This window comes from Camarhynchus parvulus, chromosome 5 (genome assembly GCF_901933205.1).
Source record: "Camarhynchus parvulus chromosome 5, STF_HiC, whole genome shotgun sequence".
Taxonomy (NCBI): domain Eukaryota; kingdom Metazoa; phylum Chordata; class Aves; order Passeriformes; family Thraupidae; genus Camarhynchus; species Camarhynchus parvulus.
The window spans coordinates 2,355,972-2,377,500 of NC_044575.1; the positions used below are offsets into that span (position 1 = coordinate 2,355,972).

General features: G+C 35.6%; 1 protein-coding gene across 1 annotated transcript in view; it reads right to left on the bottom strand.

Annotated features, from left to right (window-relative positions):
• The window catches only part of CCDC73 (coiled-coil domain containing 73), a 53,784-nt gene that overhangs the window by 25,404 nt on the left and 6,851 nt on the right, over positions 1-21,529 (bottom strand). Inside the window, exons 2-9 of the mRNA XM_030949107.1 lie at positions 21,433-21,529; positions 14,816-14,887; positions 12,803-12,874; positions 12,007-12,042; positions 10,147-10,221; positions 8,311-8,349; positions 2,870-3,005; positions 1,344-1,423 (exon numbers count right to left, since the gene is read on the bottom strand). The exon at positions 21,433-21,529 is cut by the window's right edge and continues 50 nt beyond it. Coding sequence (XP_030804967.1) covers positions 1,344-1,423; positions 2,870-3,005; positions 8,311-8,349; positions 10,147-10,221; positions 12,007-12,042; positions 12,803-12,874; positions 14,816-14,887; positions 21,433-21,529 — 607 coding nt within the window. The remainder of the gene's footprint in view (positions 1-1,343; positions 1,424-2,869; positions 3,006-8,310; positions 8,350-10,146; positions 10,222-12,006; positions 12,043-12,802; positions 12,875-14,815; positions 14,888-21,432) is intronic.

The following is a 21,529-nucleotide window of genomic DNA, read 5'->3' on the forward strand; positions in this document are numbered from 1 at the left end:
AGAGCTTGATCTTTTTGACACTGAGGTTTGGCATATTACATTTCAGTATGGAACTAAAAAATCCAAACTGAATTCCTGATGAATTTTTACTGTGGCAATATCTCCGTGTAATAAATATGAAAATTAAGTAAAGGACTAAAGAATGTAAGAATGAAATAATATTTTTAAAATCTCAAAATGTCTATATTTCAAGATAAAGTCTGGTTTTTAGTGGAATCATACTCCAAAGAACCTTAACAATTAGCGGCTACATGCTCTTAAGAAGAAAAGAAACAACAGTAGATTCAGGGAGAATTTTCAAGTACTTTTGTACCTTCAAATCCCATTTTCCAGGCAAAGAAAAGTAAACAGGTAAACATCCATTTTTCAATCAATATAACCCAAATATAAAATGGTTATAGTCCCTTTTCCTCATGTACAAATTATCTTCTCCCCCTGCCCTTTTTTGTTTTCAAAAACATTGACAAACTTGGCAAAGATTCCATGGTAATTCAAAGCAATCATTTGGAAACTGGGGATTAACATTAGGCCAAGAGGTTGAGATACTCATGCTTTTGATCCCTTCATAAAATCACTACAGAATCAAAAGGAGAAAAAAAAATAAAAGGAGGAAAATAAAAAGATAAGGAGATATAAAGAAGAGATGTGGTGTGGAAAGATGCTGAGTTTACCCAACAATTCTGACTTTTGAACGCCCGTTTGTTTTTCTCTTGTCAGCTCTTAAGAAACAGCTCAAAGTGAAAAGAATGTTATTCTTCCCACTATTACCTGTGCTCAAGAGAGCAACTCAAAAATGCACTTGGCAAAGAGGAGTTTCTGAATAGAGGCAGGAGAAAAGAGCTTAGTGACAGCTTCCTTGTAAACCATAATCTGATGTCTCAGCTGCCTTGTCACAAAGCTCTCCCACTTGAGGAATTCAGTAACACATTTTATCCTGTGTTCAAGCCACCAGCTCGCCTCCATGGCAACTGCTCTTCATGTTGTACCTCTGACTGAACTGAAAACACCACTGCTGCCTTCCTCACAGATGGAGAAGGGATGGCAGCACAGCACAGGAAGAAGGCAGGTTATTAATAATTAGCAGGAAACAAGGAGGATGCTGTAGAGGTAATTAAAACTTCACAGGTTACAGAAAATTCTCAGAGCTGCTCCAGTTTTAACTGAGGTGTCTGTGGAAGCAAATTTAGCCATTAGTCACAGAATGAAAAACAGTTCTGCTGCTCGTCCACTACTTATATTAATACATCAGCAGCTTTTGGAAGGCCCAAAGAATCAAGGAATATTCTGAGCTGGAAGGGACCCACAGGGATCATTCTCCATTCAGAAATGTGCACTGCACTTACTTCCTTCAGATTACTTATTTCAGTCTCCTGTCTTTTATTCACTGATGCTAGTTTCTTATTGTGCTGTATGGCTTCCTGCACTTTAAAAAAAAATTAAAGCATGTTAACAAATAATTTCACATTTGAACAAGTATTTGATTTCTAACTTCAATATATGTGCATATAATTCATTTTAAGAAATAAGCCTAAAACTGCAAATATGACTCAACGACTTTTTCGGTGTACTTTGATATTATATTGGAGGATTATACCAGGTAGTACCAGTTGTCTGTACCTCAAACAATGAGTTAAGACTTTTCTGTATGTTGGCTTGCCCTTTTTACTGTAATTTAATTTTTAGCGTCCTATGATGTCATTTTAGTAGGACTTTTAATCTTGGTGTTTTTTTAAAGCTTTTCTTGTGACTTTCTGACGAGTTTAGTTACTTTCAGACTAACACAGAACATAATGGGGCACAGAACAAATTAATAACTGAGTTAACAGATGTACAGAGTTATGTGCACATAGTCCATGGAAGACAGAAAAAAAGCAGAGGCTAGCAGAGCAAAACATTCTATGAATGACTTCTATACCTACTGAAAGAGGAAGGAATTTTCTCTCAAACTTTATACCGATGAAGATATCACTGGGAAATTGCTTGAAATTCCACAATGAAAAGCTGAAAATATTTACTGGTTCCTGTACTTTTTCAGACAGCTCTATTCAATCTTTGTATTTTCATCCTCTCAGGTTCCCCTTCATCCTTTTCTGGTTTCTGATTTCTCTTTTTTCACCCCTAATCTTTTTTTTTCTTTATTTCCCTCAATGGTTTTCTGGCACCACACTTGAACACAAGAACTGCAGACACCCAGAATGTCCTCTCCTCTTCTGCTAGAGACAGTCCATGGGGAATGATGGACAAGAGCCTTACAGCACCATAAGCAATTTTGCAGCTTTGAATGAGAATATGTGCTTAAAAGATTAAAATACTGACGAATGTAACAGCTATCTTCTGATACAACTTTGGAAAAACCCCCAGAACAACAAGTAAGCCAAAATTAGTAAAACTCTCTTTCAGCACAAGTCATGTGCTCACTCTCTTGCTTTGAAGTACAATGAGCAGACATTGGTTAGCCACTAATGTTCTGGATTTGAGATTTTAAAAACTGAACACAACAAGTAACTTGAGGTACTCAAATACCACAGATACACACAGAATATATTACCAGCTTCTTGAGACTATATTTAAAAAAAAAAAATTGGTTTCAGGCAGAAACCTGAAGAATTTAGTGAGATTCAGTAATTGAAAAGTTTTTTTGGTGTTTTGGGGGGGTTATTTTTTTGTTTGATAATTCCTCAATACAATTTCCTGTGGTCACCCACACCACCATAGCAGTGGGTCAGCAGAGAGCACCGAGGAACCTCCCAAGATATTTGATGCTTGGCATAGAGTAGCTGCTATTTTTCTGAGTTTTCAAGTGTCTCCAACTGAGTGCTGTCAAATCACAGCAAAAGCAAATGCTGGAAGGTATTTAAGACATACATACCACTGTGCTCTAGCTTGCCATGAACACCTTTCACAATCCCAAAACGAGATGCAATAGTAGCATAACACCTCTCAGCTTCATTCAGTTTCTTATGATGCTCCTCTTTTGCTGTTAAGTGCATCTGCAATTTTTGATCCTGTTAGGAACATAAATGAAGCACCCATTAAATGACAGTAAGTAGCTCTCCAGTTGCTTTTGAATATAACAGCGTAAATGCAAAATCATTCCCAGAATCTTTTCAGTTGTCTGTTTCGTATCTAATGACCTTTCCCATCTCCAAATAGCAGGAAGAGCGACAGAATCATCATGATAATCAAAGGATTTGAGCATCTGACATTTGAGGAGAGGCTGAGGGACCTGTGACAGCTCAGCCTGGAGAGGAGCTGATAAATGTGTATGTACCAGGGGAGGTGTGTGTGTGAAGGAATAAAGAAACCACAGCCAGACTCCTTTCAGTGGTGCTCACTGACACAAAGTCAAAGACAAGAAATTTCACTTAAACTCGAGGGGAAAGACATTGTAAGGGTGGGCAAACATTGGAACAGATTGCACAGGCAGGCTTCAGAATCTATCCAAGGAGACACTAAAAATCAACAGCCATGGCTCTGTGACACTGGCTCCACTGACCCTGCTCTGAGCCACCTCAAGAGACTCCTGACAGCTTCATCATCCATTCCAGTCCTGGGCTTCTGAAAAATGGCACAGCCAAGGGCAATTAGGAGAGAGTTTGTGTATTTGACACACCGAAATAAAAGAATTTCAACACACTTGCTAAAAATCAGAAGTGCATCAACTACTTCTGGAGTAGAGGTGACTTTGATTTGCACTACTGAGACTAATGCAGATTAACAGCCCATGCTTCTCAGAAAAATATAAATGACCTTTCAATGAGTTATTCTTATTTCCTCAGTGTCAATTAACTGTTCTAATATCTTAAAAGATGATGAAATCACTTTGTATAGCTGTAAGGGAAGTTTCTAACAACTTTTGTAAGCATCTAACACTTTATTTTACTTCTATTCACATGTTGGCCTAAGTAATACCACAAAGAAACCCATGTGGTAATTAAGTACAATATATTTAATTTTACCAATCTCTCTCATTTTGTGGAAACTGTTCAGAGACAATTTTTTTGTTATCCTTATAACAGTAAGATTTTTGTGTTCTTAATAGTGTATTTTTGTTAACAGTTTTGTCGGTACTATTTGGTGAATTTTAAAATTCATTTTTCTGAAGAGAATGAGGTAAGTTAATTGCTCAGAAAGGATAAACATTTGTTTAGATATCTAATCTATTTCTAATCTACAGAGCAACACAGCAATTAAAATGAACTGGGCCAAATTCATTCCTGTGTGTAAATTCAAGTTACACCAGGATGCATCTGGCCCAGTCTGTTTGGCTTTGGCAAGGCTCCATTTCCACACAGTAACAAATGCAATACATGTCCAGGCATCAGAGGATAATAAAAGCTGATAGCAATCAAATGAAATGACCACCATAAGACTAGCAAAACAGGATATACAATACAAATTTCTCATGTTTTATAAGGTATGAAATTAAACACACTACAGCAAATGGAAAGTCATAATAGAAGCACTGGTAAAGAAACACCACCACTTACAGAAATCACTGCAAGGAACGTAAGTTGAAAATGTTCTTATACTTTCTGTTTTTCCTAAGCATAAATTAACTGTTGAAGATCTGTGCTTAATTAATGCTAGGAGGGGAATTTTCTAACAAAAACATTAAAAGGAAAGATTTTCTTTGTTTTTCCTGGTAGTTCCCTCAGGTATATTTGTTCTAAGAGATCGATGAACAGGGAGACAGCCCTAATTTGAGATTTGAACAGCTTGTGGCAAGATTTGAGGGGTTTTGTAGTTTTTAATATGGATTTTTTCCTTAGTGTTATCTCAATTCCTTTCTTTAGTCAGCAAGACAGTGTTAGTCCCTCCTGCTCTCTCAGTAAGTTGAAGTATGCTTTGCTACTTCACAGGGCTCTTTCCAGGGGAAAAAGGAACTGGTCTGCTCTATCTGCAGGAGTTTTATTAAGAGCTTAACACTTGCCTAAATATGATTTTTGATGGCAGGCTGCTCTCCAGGCTGAATGCACAGAGAAATAAAAGCCTGAGTATGTGATTTGTCTCCTCCCAGTGCAAAGGCTGTAAAACATTCTCCCATAGAAGCCAATCAAGAAACACCAGGAGACACTGCAGGATAGGGAGTGGATGACCCTGGAGCTGGAGTGAGACCCACAGAATCTTGGTTCTTCTTCCTTATGTCTGATACTGCAAGAACAGGAATTATTGCCCTGCCCTCCACCAGTAATAAAGATAAGCTGGGATGGGGAGTGGATTTGATGGTGGCCATATGGCTTGTTGAGGCACAATGATTTCTTGGTGGAACTAGACCCAAGAAATAGCTCAGGGTCAAGTGGCTGACTGGAGAAACACAAAGAGGGCATGGCTCATATCTCAAAGATATTCTGGAAATGGAGTCACAAGTCAGAGGTACTCAGTGAAGCAGAAGGTGGCAACTGGGAGGTGAAAGTGTCAGAGAAACAAAGGAGATGTAATGGCATGGAGACCAAAGGCAAGATCACATGAAAACTATGCAAAGGGCTACCAACTGTAGAGCTTCAAAATGGGAATTTTTTTCACAACAGTTCCTCCAGTTCTCACCATTTTTCTACTGAAAAATAAGTAGATACTTAATAATAATTGGGTTAAATTTATACGATATCACTGCCTCCTCATTGTGTTTTTAAACAACACAGTATGATTACAGGCAAACTCCTAAAAGATGCAGAAAGCGAACAAAAACATCCTATCTTAGATTATTACGAACAAACCAACTTTTTTTTTTTTTTAATACAGTAATTCCTTTTCCATTCATCTGACAACTACACCTGTATTAGAAAACTAAATGGTAGCAGGGAAGTTCTCAGGAAACGCTGTTGTTTACTGTTGTTAAAATATCCCTGACACATTTTGGCCTGTGCCAAGTAGGACTCAGCTGACTGTGCCAGCAGTTCCTGGGCACGGTTCAGGTGGGAACACAGTTCCCTGTGTGCTGGGAATGATGTGGGTTATTTGACTCTAAATCCCTTCTTTTCTGTGGTAGGGTTTAATGAGCCTAGACCATCTGACTGCAGCTTCACTCAATGGTTTCACATACATTCAGTTTCCAATAAAAACAGTAAGGGAAGACAAGAACAGATGCCACATGCAGAGTCCTGGCATTCTCCAGTGTATGGTCTATCAGGAAACCAACACCTGACCATTTTCCTCCAGTTACTTCCTAATTTCAGCAGCAGGAAAACAAATACAATACAGAGCTCACACTCAAGTGTATTCTATCAACTGAATTGGCTTTGTAGTAATCCCTCCTGACTGCATGAGTGCTACTGTCCATATGCAGTGAGGTGCAAAACAACTGCACTGCATGCAATAATCAACACTTGAATTGTGGGGGGGGAGAAAGACAATAATAAAGACAAATAAGTAATAAAACACAAAAAATTTCTTTATTTGTATATTCTATATTTGTCTCTATATTGTCTTTCAGTACGAAACAAAACCTTCCACTATTTCAAAATTATAGCATATATGGTAAGAATTCTATCAGCATTACAATTTTTGCATAAACTTAACTGGACAGCACGTTAAAACATGGTGTTTATGTCAAGTATTAACATGGCATATACCATTCTAAAAGAACAGAACTAAAGGAACAAAACCAGAATAAAAAGCCACATCAGTAAGGCACACCCAGTCCCCAGCACACACAGAAGCTCCTCCACTGACTGGCAGGGTTTCTAAGGTGCCAGATATAAACTGAGCAGCACATCTGCTTACTCTCAAAACACACACCAGAGAACAAGCTAAGCTGTCTTTAACAAAATTGAAATAGAAATGGGTCTCAGATAAAGGATTGGTTCGGAATTTCATCCATTTGATTTTTAAACACTTTGCCATTGGTGATGACCAAGAGTCTACATGGGCAGCTACTCCTTTGATCCCTTGAATGTGCCACTTATTTCAGTGCAACCACTCAGGGAGTAAAGTTGGTAGAATTTGACCTGGCCTAAAACTGCATTAGCCCACTACTACAAAAGATGACAGGAAAAAATTCACTTTTGTTTACCTTGTGGGGTATTTTGTTTTCATCATTTCATATCAGAGCATTTTCCCTAAATAAGTCCCAACTGTACATGTTCTGTTTAGCGCTACAAGCAAAAGAGGATTTCCAGCATCTTGCCCCACTCAATAGCATTTTAGATTACCATACTCTGTATCAAAGCAAATGCTTTCAAAATATTCAAATGATCAATTAATGAAAAGTTTATGAATATAAAAAAATCTATTTCTTTAAGCAGCATAGACGCATTTCCAGCTTAAAGAAAAGGTGTTGCCCTTTAAATATTCTCATTGAAATGGAAGACTGAGCTTGGAAGTTATGAAAGAAAGATAATATGTAAAATGACCTAAATGCAAGTCCAGTTATTCTGTATATTTTCAACACATTTTTAGATCAGCTGCATTTTAGGAATAAATACAAGTTAAAAGTGAAGTAAGACAAAACACATTTTACATTGCCTTTGATCTTTAACTTGTAGCCTTATCTCCCAGGTCAGAGGGCACATTATTCAATTTCACCATATTTTGTGTAAAACCACTGTAGCGTTGAAGATGACTTTCAGTACAAATGTCATGGTACTTAAAGCTAAACTGGACTCTAGTTTTTTGAGCTTCTTAATTAAAATCACAGTTTGTAATGGTCTGACAATATTATCTTTATTCTTTCCAGTTGAGCAGCAGCAGAATTTTCACAGCATTTATTCAATCAAGCCTAGCAATGTTTCTGTGGCTCACTTGTTCACTTCCTAAAGCAGACAACAGGGTTCAGAGCCACTATGCTGTCACTCTGGGTAAATTTATTCCCTGTGTCAAAGGGAGTGAGGTGCACTGGATGAAATCTAAACTGTTCATGGAAACTGATGCTAAGAACTAATTCTGAGAAGTAAAAAAAGAGTGAGAAGAAAACCACCAGTTTTTCTTAAAAACAAAACCAAGAACTTCTAGGAATTCTCTGCTACTTTTTGATGTATTATGCCAGATCCTGTCAGAGTAATAAAATTACATTATTTAAATGACAGTCTATTAAAAAAATCTTTAATCTATAAAGAGAACAAATGAACCAATTCTACTTTAATTCAGTGAGAAAAAAACACCACATGCTGAACAGTAGCTATCACACTATAAAAATCTAAAACCATTGCATTTGTAAGATTTTCAGATTTGAAGCTGATACCCCTTTGTGTTACTTGTAATAATTATCATATATAATTTAAGTATTAAAGCCAGTTAGTAGTGGATTATACCCTAAGCATACTCTTTTCATTAAAGCTCTTCCTTCTTTTTGCACTTTCATTATTTTCTTACCATTTCATTCAGTTTCTTTTGTAAAGTGTATTTTGAAATCTGTAAAACAACAGAGAATTATTCATTAAATGGTACTTATATTTTTTTCTGACAACAACCTGCATAATTAAGTATTGTTAAACCAATTATTTAATTGCATTTGTTATTAATCCATCCAATACAGTAATGGTGGTTTTGAACTACTGATTGCACAATTTCATGTATTATTAGACTCACGTTAGTTCATAATGTTACTTCAATATTTAAATTATGTAAAACCACTTTACACTGATTTGTTACTAGAGGAGTTTTGAAAAAGTGCATAAATACTTGTGTTTTCTGACAGGCATCATAAAAACAACGTGCAAAGGGTCTACAGTGTATAAACTAGACCCTTAGAAATAAATAGAGAAGAAGATAAAGATAGAAATGAAAGTATTCCCTCAACTCCTACAGGAACAGAAGTGTGTTCCCTGTTGGAAAAAACAACAAAAATATCTTAGTAGGTATTCTAAATGGTAGCATATAAAGATATAATGTAACAATCTCACATACTTTAATAATACAAGGCTGTCATTAGAAGATATTAACACTGCTTAATACCCCACTGACAGAGTACTTTGATTTGCATACAAAAAAACCCCCAAGGTATTGTCAAAGAACCCAGAGTGCACAAATCTTATACAGAAGATATTATTTCTAGGAAAAAACCTAGAGAAAAATCATTTTAAGGTACTGTTCTGACAGAGAAGAATACAGAACTGAATTAAAAATTCTTCCCTCTTGTATAGGCTCATTTCCAAACAATCCCCCTGGGAGCACATGTCCATTGTGACCTCCTGCTTCCTCAAGCCACAGCAGAATTTCCTAGATCTGAACTGTACTTTGACACAAATGCTTGATCTGTGAACATTCAACATTTAAGATTATTTATTTTTTTAATTTGTGGTTTGTCTTACAAAAGAAAGGCCAGTGGGATCTTTCATTACTCTTGCTGTCCCCATATTATGTTCAGCAGACCACGGAGGGATGGATATTCTACATCATCTGGGCTATGCCAAGGTTTGAGAAAGGCAACAAAATCCTTACAGCTATTGCTCAGAAGGCCAGCCATGAGAATCAATTTCTTTTGCTCCTAAAATACATTCAGTGTTAAGTAAGTGACAAAAAAACCCCCAGTCTGCTACCAAGTAAATGCATTCCATTATAAGAGAATGCTAATAGGAACCAACACAAGTTTCAAAATCATAGTAATAACCCATTATAGCCATTTTGTTTTCAACAGAATTATTATTCCACTCAGTTATGGATAGAAAAATAATTAGTTCCTGGTAACACCTGAAATCTGGCAATGCATTACAATGCTACTGATCCATTTTCAATATATTTCCCTTGACCTTAAGCCATGGATCAAGTGTAAGTACAGAAACCTCCCAGTGAAACACAGGAAACCACTGAAAAACACAAGGAGCACTGCAAGGTGGAGGCCCAGGGTGAATACTTAGTTCTGTTTAGGAGTCCAAAACCAGGGATTCCAGACAGGTGTGAAGCAAGAAAACAAGAATGTGAAGGAAGAGGAAGACTGTGGAAGTGAAAAGAAAGCACATTTCACACACTGTTTGGACTTTTGAGTCATCTTCTGGAGGAAAAGAACATTAGCTGGAAGGTTAACTTAAAGTAGTATTGACACTGAAGACTGGAACAGAAACTCAGTGTTACAAAGTGAGGTGTCCTAGGAAGATTAAGCAATAAGGCCTTAAAGATCCTCTTAAAACCAACAATTTTCTTACTAGTAAAAAACTAAAACCAAAATTCCTTCATTCAAAGAAATGTTATTTTACAAAAGCAATACTTTACCTGTAAGGCTTTTAATGTTTCTTTCAGTCCATCAATTTCTTTTTCTTTTGTTTCTACAGCAAGTTGGTATTTTCCCTTTCAACAAAAGCTGTACTTCAGGATTTGGGCAGAATAAATGCATTTACAATAAGAATTTATCAAAAAGACTGTTACAAAAATAAAGTGTAACTCCACTACGACAGAACAATCCATTGGTGAATAATTCAGCTAAATAATTTTAAAATGCAGATAAATATTGCTATAAAAAGAAAAGTGAAAACACAATAGAGTATTTTCACCACTTCTGACTCTATTCATCAAGTCTTAAAATTGGCTGTTCTGGGAGAGACAAGCCTGACAAAGGCAGAACTAATACATTATTTAGAACAAAGACGGTAAATTTTAAAACAAAATGTATCAGGTAAATCCATTTTTTATCTGCAGGATCTTCATAGAAACAAGCTGCTCATTTTTCCCAGTCCACAAAGAGTGAAGCTGCTATTGCTAGAGTCACTAAATACATGTAAGCACATTTAATGTGTGTGTGTATATATTTGTGTATGTATAGATATATATATATATATATATATATATATATATATATATATATATATGCGTGTGTGTGTGTGTGAATGCATACGTAGACAAACATATAGAATCTGCACATGAGAAAGCCAAGGGACTTCACTAGAATTAAATCTGGTAAAAATCACTGGCTGCAGTCAATCCAATGCAAACCAGAATCTAAACACCAGAGAATATGCCAGAAAACAAAAATACATCCATTCAACCACCCCTGCATGTTCCAGTGATTCCCAATATAGTGCTGACTGTGCAATCCTCCAAAACCACCCTGATCACTCATAGCACATAGCATCTAAATTGGTGCAAAAACTGTTTTTTCAACTCTGTCCTGAGCTTAGTTGACTCTTTCAGTTACTTTGGTATAAAGTACTGAAAGTACTATACGATTCAATGGAAATAGAAGTAAAAATTAATCAGCATAAAATTTAATTCTGAATCTATCATTGAAAATAAAAATCAGAGAGTAATAAGTAGGTATGTGTGGACAAATGAATTGTCTTAACGAGAAAAAATTCCAAACTCCCAATCAAGAAAATTACTCAATTACTCAAAATAGCAATAAACAGCAATGCAGCAAACAATAAAGTTTATTTTTATATACTTTAAAGCCATTTAACCAGTTTGCAAATTTCTATGTCAGTTCTTATGCCACATCCAGCATATTCATCTGCTCTAAACCACTGAGAAATTTAAATGAAACAATAGAGGCAGACATCCACTGACTTCATTGTTTAAAACACGTTCATTGTACACCAAATGTAAATCCTTCATTCAGAGGAGGAATTGGGCATTCAGTCTGGTATAAAAACTTATGTAGCTAACAAAATCCACATAAATTCAGGCTAAAATTTATCTTATTTCAGTTTAGGTCAAGTACCTTCGGAAACATTTAGTACCTTTAGTTCAGCTATATCAATAAAATCCCTATTAAAATCTGATTTCACTAAGGCAGCTAGAAATGTTATTTTTCAGTACTACTTGTAAAGGCCAATTATCCCAATTTATCCCAACCCTCTAGAATAAAATAAATTTTGTATAAATGCAATATGGAACTATCAAAGAACACTCCTTCCTCAACCGATTTTTAGCATAAGCAGTGACACTTCACAAGTCTATAAACAAAAAAACAGAAATACAACAGTTACAAAGACATTTCTTTTGCAAAGGCCATAGCAAAAAGCATAATGTAATTGCAATATACTTAGTTTATACTTAGGATATGTTTGGTATGTTTTATATCATTATCATTTGCTTATGCTCTTCTTTGGATGACAAACAACAATAATTGTAGAGTACCTTTTCTTCTTCCATGGCAAACATCCTTGCCTGTAACTTGTCAGTCACATAAAAAAACAAAACAAAAAAATCAGAACAGCACATGGCAATAATTTTATTCATGCAATTCAACAAGACAATATAGTTATATTAACCTGCACAGTACAATTCCTGGGGTTTTCTACCTGTAGGAACTGTAGAACTCTACAGTTCTACAAGGAGAAGTCTGTGAATCTCAAATTATTTTTTCAAGGGAGAAACCTAATTGCTTGTCAGTTTCTTTTTTGTGTGACATGATTGTGATGCAGCATTAATGACAAATTCTTCATCACCATGGGCAACAGTTTCAGCTCCTATGAACATTCTCTGCAAGGTCTCTCAGCTCTTGTGTTTGCTCACTGTAATATGGAGAATAAAACACAAGAGTGAAACACATTTTTAAATGTTGGGCAGGATAATTTGTGTGGCAGATCTTTTACCATGGTTTATGAATCTACCCTTGCAGAGGTCATGCTAAATTGGAGGGGAAAAACCAAACAAAGCAAAACAGAATAAGGAAAGTATTAGAAGAAGCATTATCTTCTCTAGGAGGTTTTTGAAATATAAAAATGAAAAATGCCAGGAGGCAGGGCATCTGGAAAGAACTACAAAAATACAAGTATAATGGTGTGGCCAGAAGAAAGGAAATGAGCTCTGTCCTGAGCTGTATATTCTAACATTTTATATGCAATAGAAAAATATTTTCATACCAACTGATAACTTGCTATGATGCCACTGTATTTTAAAATCCCATAGTCAAAGTCAAAGGCTTTATTACCTGTTTTTTAAAAGCTGCCATAGCTTCTTTGTTTTGTTGTTGCAGCGTGTCTGTCTGATGCTGCAGAGCTTCCTGCTCATGTGAAATAACAACAGTGTGAGTAAAGTATTATCTTAGAGCAAATTATATATCAAGTATTTCAAGAAAAGGCTGACTTACTGTGATATTTATTTAACAATAAATATGTAATATTTATTGTTAAATATTTCTAGAATGACACAACTGAGTAAAAAACCCTGAAGACTAAAAAAAAAATGCATTTTTTTAACTGGTAATTGTCTTTTTGGTAGCAGCTTCTCTTTCACTCTTAACAGGTAACATTCTCCCCTCTGGAATACCTTTTAGACCTTTTACTAGGACTTCTGTGAGCAAGTCCCACCCATCCCATCAGCCTGCAGAAACAATCCACATCCACTGCCAGCTCAAGCCAGAACCTTGATACTGGTCCAGGTATTTACAACAGAATTTTAATACCCATTAAAAATAGAATCCCATTGAAAATTAGTTATTCTGTTTATAGTTAGATTTTAGCCATTTAACAAGCTACCTGAAAGAGCTGAAGGAAGCCAGAATAACTAAGTGTAAGGCTATTGTATGAGACTTCTATCACCCTCCAGCCTGGCACTACTCTCATCCATAAAAACAAGAAAATGAGTGAAGATGTACTTTTTTGGTATTATTATTTCATATTATAATCTCATAGGCTAATACTACACTCTACAAGATGAACCTTTGATAAACCAGAGGAAGATGTCTACTTATTGAACTACTGCTGTGGTCAGTATGATTCTGCATTCAGAAACAATCAGGTCACAAATTCAATTTAAATGTCATACTTAGAATTTTTGTCTTACTGGAGTCTCCAGGATTGGAAATTCGTATTAGCTTGTTCCTTTGAGGTTCCAGAAAATTTGCTCACATGAAGTTCCGAAAATCTACCACTCACTGATCAGCTTTGCCATGTGCCAATGTTAAGTGCAAAGTACAGGAACAGATTTCACCTCACTACCTGTAAGTCCCATCCTTGTAGGAGTGGTAAATTAAATTACTGCTAAGGTCTTCAAATGGGTGGAAATCCTCCCTTTTGAACCCAGAATATTAAGCACTGCAAAGCTAGGTTAAGAAAAGCAAAGAAAGGTTACAAACTGAAAGCACTCTTGCTTTTACAAATATAAAATGTTTCCTGTTTCTGTGTGCACATATATATCTTTCAAGAAAGAAAAGCACAGAGTTAGGATTATTAATTTAAGATGGTTAGGATGAACTCCAAGATGAAATAGCCTTCCTTTACAACTAAGATGTTAAATATCCCAAGATCAAGATAGAGCTGAAATTATTGTTTTTGCTGGGGTTGTAAAATATACGGAGTGAAGCCTTTTATCTTGTGCCCTAGTGACAGGGGTCATGGGTTTGATTGTATTAAAGAAGGGAATGCATTTCCTAGCAAAGCATAACCTCAGGAGCCCTAACTCTGAGAAGAATGTTACACTTACGTTGCTGAATACTTCATTCTCAACGTTTAAAAGCTGACACACTACCTCTGAGTATGGATAACATACAAGTTCATGTTCAAAATAACTTTTTGGAAAAATCTACAGTTCCAAAAGATTGCACGTGGAGTTGTTTGCTGCACTGATATTTGCACTTGCCAAAGCCAAGCATAATACAGAGAAGCTGCTACACAGCTTCCCCCACACTGACGTGTCAACATGCCTCAGATTCAGCTAAATGTCTTCCTGCTTCAGTATTTCCTTCTCTTTTGACTGAAGATTGCCAAGTCATGCCAAATATTATTATATTTTCTTGTTAAAAACATTGCTAAGCTGGGCACAATCCAAATCAAAATAAAAGCTACAGATGTTCATGACTAAGTAATAAGCTACTGGCTAGAACATTCTACTACTGAAATGAAAATAGCTCTAAAAAGAAGAATTGTAACAAATCACAATTTATATTAACACATTAAAATTAAATCTTAGCAGGTAAAACACTACAAGCACACAGGAAAGTTACCTTCTGCCATTCAAGCTCCTGTTTCTCTACAACAATTTTGTTTATTTGGTCTTCATAATTATTTTCTGTTTCCTAGTTAAAAACAGATATTAAACAAAAAAGTCAAAACACTGAAATGAAGAGAAGTTCAGTGAGATACAAAAGTGCTTCAAGAATCCACTGTAGTCAATGATACAGATAACCATAATTAATTACTCAGAATCTTTGGGGCATCTTAAATGTTCAGCTCAAAGCATCTGAATCTTTATTCTTTGTGACATCTCCTAGGATTACTGAAAAGATTTTGTCAGTGGTTGCTTCTGTTATTATGGAAAAAGAGAAATATTTATCATTTTCTTCTGTGCCAAGAAGCCTTCTGACCCACCAAAAGAAACTGAAACAATAATCAACACATATTTCTGATAAAATTAGCTACCAGAAAATCTGAGGCAACCATTACTAAAGTCCAAAGTTTCCCCCATGATCCACAGGGAGGTGTTACAGATCCTTGTTCTTGCAGAAGCACTTTGTCAAGAATCAAGCTATTACTTTTGATAACAAATGAGAGTTACCTTCTGATAATTACAATTGCTAGATATTTATGCAAATTTTCCTGAAACACTCTGGTATTAAAGTTAATTTTTCCCAACAGGAATCAGCTTCCCTTTGGAGTCCAATTTTTATGAGCACTGGCCTTCCTTCACAAATCCGTTACTCAAAAAAAAAGGAAGAACAAAAGGTTTCCCTCTGAACAGTCACGACTTCCTGCAAGAACAATATTCAGGTTTTTGATGCATGTCATAAGCAGCTTAGCACTGTCCTGTTTTTGCACATAGTCAAAATAATGAATATCCTGCAAGGGCCTGGAGAGCTGCACTAATGTGCCACTGAGCTTCACAAGGCTGCTCTCCTGCCTTCGCTCTGCACACTGATGGCCAGCTTGGGAAAGCCACCACTTTAAGGTAAGCCTGACTTCTCTTTGATGAATCCTTGCACTAATAACATTTACTGAGGGCCAGCAAGGGCCAAGCTCACTGTATGAGGGTAAAAGAATACTCCCAAAACTTGAACTGTGCATTTTGATATACTACATATAAATTTTATGCTGTTTTTAAGTTCAACCTCACTATAGTTTAAATCTCGCCATCTTCATTGTTGGAAAAATTGAAGTACTCTTGAAGAGACTCACACCTCAAAAATTGGTTAGAACCTTTAGGAAACAGTCACAGCTTGGGAAAAAAAGGCCATGGATCTCTTTCTAATAAAAAATAAAAGACATCAAAAGGTTAATTCTCTTAATACTGGGGTTTAAGTGCAATTCCACTGAATTGCAATACCATGAATTACTATTATTTGCCATGAGACTAAAAAGATCCCACCTCTGGATGAAGCAACACCTTTCCTGACACACTGAAAGAACAAATAGAGGTTCTTTCTCCTTCCCAAGTGAAGAAGATTACACAAAATTTTTTGGTTATAAAATATACTGCAATTATTTCTGAAGCCAAATATGAGTAAGGGCTACAAGTTTCTGATTCAAGGATATTTATAACACTTGAACAATTGATGCAAAACAGTTTAGAAGATTTTGTAACCCTTTTTCACTTAGTATGATATTTGATTCCTAGTCCCACTACTTATCAAGAGAAACAAAAAAGCAACTATGTCCCAAGTGATCCAAAATAGTTTTTTGACATTGACATCTTTTATAGGGTTTTAGGGTCAAAACTTTCTTGATTAGCAGAGAATTACAGGCACACACGTGTAGAGAAACACACTTCTTTCCACAGGAGGCTACTGCCAAGCATTTCAAGATTCTTGCAGAGATTCTAAATATACGCCTCAGCTGTCATGTGAATTTTACATATCAAATACTGAAAAGGCATTTAAAACTAAAACTTGGCTCACAGAGAACCAGAGAAAAGTCCTTTAGCTTTTGCTTCTCTGATATATACTGGTAGAATACAGATGGAGAAGAGACCTAAAGATGATTTTCATATGACTTATGGTAAAAAAAAAAAAAAAAAAGAGAGAACTTAAAAGATTAACAGTGATTCCCAGTTCTGCTTTAACAAATAATGCTGCACAGTTGCAATGATTTTTTTTCTGGTACTATTCTATAAGTACTGAAGGAAAATACATCCCCTAATTTCCCTTGACTGATAAAACCAAATGAGATTGGCTTGAGGCTTTTAAAAAGGTGTGATCTTCAATCCTTTCTGTTATTAAGCAACAAATGCTATGAAAATGATATATTATTAGCAAAAGTCTTTCTCAAAATGGTAAGGAAATGGCCTTAAAATGAAATTTAAGTGAGCCCTTTTCTGTGAATACTTAAGAGGATAAGAAGCAAAGTTCTAAGTGAACAACACTCCTGCAACTTACTCCCAAATTATAAAGGTGTATCTGGAAGCTATCAAAAATGTGCATGTATGTAACTATGGCTGAGAAAATAAACATCATAAATACTTAAACTGAGAATGACAATTACATGATAAAAATGTTCTCACACGAAATCACCAACAGTTATAAACCTTATCCATCATTTTTACATCTTCCAAAGGACATTTATAGTTTACCATTTTGAATTGAAAGCTTCTAAAACTTGTGTGAAGCACTTTTTTATTTTTTTTAGAAGTTCCATGAGCTGTTTAATAAGACAAAAATGTTTTTGTTATACTTAGGAGAACAATATTGTATATAACTCTGATGAGGGATCAAAAACCCACCAAACCTTAAAAGTGTTCATTTTTTATTAGATGCCTTAGGACTACATGGATTTAAGTGTTTTTATAAAAAAAGACTACCATAACAATAAAAGAGGAGTAATTTGATGGTTTATTTACTCGTTATAACCTTTAGAAAGTGTCAAGCCTTCTTTAAAGTGTTTGCTTCAGGCTGTAGTTTTACAAGATGGGCTGTGGATTGGTCAAGCCCCCTCGATTCTTGACCCTGAACAGATTTAGGAACAGAGTACAGCTGGCTCACGTCCAAGCAGCCAAAACTGCTGCTAGGTACTTTTATTATCTTTTTTAAACTTACACTCTCCCTCCTACAAAATTGCACATCCAATTTTCATGCAGGTCAAACAGTACTCACAGAAACTACAATTTCTGATTCTTTCATACTATAGTTAGAAATTCCTTCATGAACGAAGCAGACCAGTACAATTTTTAGTAGATCTCATGGATATTGTTCTTAAGCTTTGTTTCCAGGACAAATGTTAAAAGGGGAGAAGATATTTATAGAAGCATTATTCTACCTTTAGCTTCTGATAAAACATTGTTGGATTTTCATAGTTATGACAGTTAACAAAAAATAATAGTAACCTGTATTTGGGATCTATTCTCAAAAACTTTCCATTTTCACATGCAGAGACACAAACATTTGCACCAACCACTATTTTCCCTTTGTAAATTTCATTGGTCTGTCCTTGACTCCACTGCGTAGGTTACAATTACTCTATATTTAATCTTTTCTATCACAATATATTCCTGGAAAGGTCTGCATTGATACTTAGAGCAGTCTCCAACTGCAAGCAATCAGTTCCTAATCCAAAGCCACATTATTCACAAACAGAGAAATTGTGATGTAACACACTGCTTGCTGACTCAACAACATCAAGGATGCCACAATCATGAGATGTGAAATTCAGTGCTGTTTATTCTCTTAAATCCACATACCTTTTTTCCCAATACTCAACTGTCCTTGTGTCTGTCATTTTACTAAAAAAATTTCCCTAATTTACACTTAGGTATGAAATCCAGTTCAAAGGCTGTTAGGAAGAAAAGCACTCTGTAGGTGACTACAGAGCAAGACTGACAGACATAGAAGTAAATGAAGGGGATATCCAGCACCAAAGGATCAGTGGTCCGTGCTGGATGAGTGGGAAAGCTAAACTGGAAAAAACAGAAGACACTCCAACTATTGGAGTGTGAAGTAATTCCTGTGGGGCAGGGGAAAGAGAAATACAATTTTTTGTGGCTTTTAATTACTTACATATTCATATTATGTCAATTCCTGTGGAGAACAAAGACTCTGTGAATAGCCAAAGGAACAAAGTGAAGCTACATCAAGTATAATCATTTAAGCAATTAATCTTTAGAACAAACTTGCACAGCTATCAAGGATTGGGATTTCCTCTGGAAGATGAAACAGATGAACAGTCCTTTACTCAGAGCAACTCCTACACAATTTTTGAGAGTTTACCTACAATATCATGACATTGAGTAAGGATTGCAACAAATCTCTCAAAATATTTTCATATTTAAGAGTTTGCTTTTTAGTAGTTTCACACAGATAATTTCATCCACAAATTTATTAATCTGGATTTGTACTGCAGCTTAACCAACCATTCCAGGCACTTTATTAAACACAAAATACACAATAGATCCTGTCCCAAAGGGTCTCCTGTTGAAGTGACAAGCAAGACCAAGAATGGGAAGAAAAACAGAAGCAAATAGAGGTAAAATAAGCTCATCTGAGGCCAAGCCAGAGGTCAAAGACAAAGCTGAAAGTAAAATCCAGGGCACTGGCTCTAGTGCCTCCCTCAGGTTATCAGTCTACTGAACCTCACAAGCAACCTGGGAAGGAAATGGAAGAAATAGTAAGAAACCTGCAGAATTTTGACTTTTACTCCACTTTCTCATGGAGCAGATGACACAGATTTTGTGTTTTATTTGTGGGCATGGAAAAATTAGCATGTTAGTGCAAGACAAGCACTGTAATTCTTGGAGTTATCCCTGTATTTTGGCTTACGCACTACCTTTCTCTCAGGGCTGATTAAAAATTTACAAAATAAGCTCATGCTTGAGCTTGCAAGAAATTCATAGCTAAAATGGGGACAGGGTTTTTTAGGGGTATTTTAAAGCAAAAACATCCATACAAAATTCTACTTTAAAAGATAAAAATGAATGCAACTAGGCATAAGCCACATTATTCAATAACTCTTGCTTCTTCAGAATACCAATGTTTTATATTCCAAGCTTCAAACATACTAAGCAAGCAGCCCTGAACTAACAAAACCAATCAAAAATGCATTCAAGGACACTCCAAGATTTCAATCTGGCTGTCAGTAAAATGCTTACTTTTTTACCTAAATTTCTAACTAAACAGGTAAATATATACATATGTATGTATGTTTTTAGGGTAATGGAAAGCACAGCTATTTTAGAAACTTAGGACCATGTCTTAACTGTGAAACTGGCTCTTGGCATTTACATCCATTTTGAAACTAAAAATTTCAAGGCAAAAAAATTACTTGCCCTTCTGAGACAACTTTTACAAAATCACAGCCACAAACTCTTGTAGTATAGAAGACACAAAACAGGCATAAAAACCCAAAGGAAAATGCCAAAATATGAAATCCCATGTCACTGCCTGAACACTTTAATGACCAAGTGCATTAAAAGTGCAACATTGAGTTAACCATGTAAATTCAGCTAAGCAGCTTTATAAACAAAAGGATACTTGTATCATTATATAACAATAATAATAATAATAGTAATAGTAGTAGTTATTATATATAGTAATGTATCTAATATTAAATTATTCAGTCTTTACTTTTAATACTAAAATAGTTTGACTAGACTAAACACTACCATTGTAACACAGGTCTGGGATCACACCACGGGGGCTTTAACAGTACTACACCAAGAAAGTACCTTCATGCAGCCCTTCTCTCTTTCTTTTTTTTTTCTTTTTAATGGCAGTCATTCTTTTGTTTATGGCTTTTAAAGAGAGGATTATAGCATTTCACTTAGATCAAAATAAGCATAAATCAAGCATGTCACCAATACTAATATTTTAAAACTAATAATACACATCTTTTGAACAGGTCAAATGCATCAGATGAAGAAAAAAAAATACACTTTAGGTCTTTCAATACACATAACAGTTCAGAAACCCTAAGGGGAGAAATAGACAGAAATGTTTACATACACACAACTGAAAAAGTAACCTCAGAAAAATACAAGCAACAAATTAAGTACAAGAAAAACCAGCACAGAAGCAATTTTACCTTGATACTACTACAAGATAATTTCAAAAAACAAAACACCCACACCCCTAATACTCAATACACTATTTGTTGTGGGGGTCTAGCTCTGTAGACTTAGCAATGTAAAAGCGGTGAAATAAAGTGTTTTTAATATAGCTCTTTGCCCACAGAGGTAATTCTGAAAAACACAAGCAAAGAGCCAAAATCACCAATTTTCTGGCAAATGGCAAATCAATTATGAAACGAGAAAGACTTGGGGACTTGGAAAATTGGATTCCTTGGGTTCCTTCTTTTCATTTTGTATCAAAGACTGCTCTTAAAGAGAAGAATTATAATGAAAGACAATAATTGAATGTTGCTTTTCTCAATAGCCTGATCATCAACTCTAGCAACTTCTTATGCTGTTACAGAAAACCCAAATTCATTCCCATACAACCCTGTTGCCTCTGTGCTGCCTACAGGAAAATCTGTAATACACCCAATACCTAAACCCATTGTCTTTTTAAACAAAATCCTGGCTGGTGAATCACTTAAAATACAGCATGAGGTCTAGCCAGACTTATGCAGCACTTTCTATGATTACCTACAGAGAAACAGAAATAAGGCAAAGAGAGACCAAACCCAATATAAACAAATTTACCCTTCTTATACGCAGCTCTTCTATTGCCTCCAATAAACTTGTTTTGAAGTCTAACAGTCGAATGGAAAGTAAAGTCTCTGATGGACTTGGAAGAGTA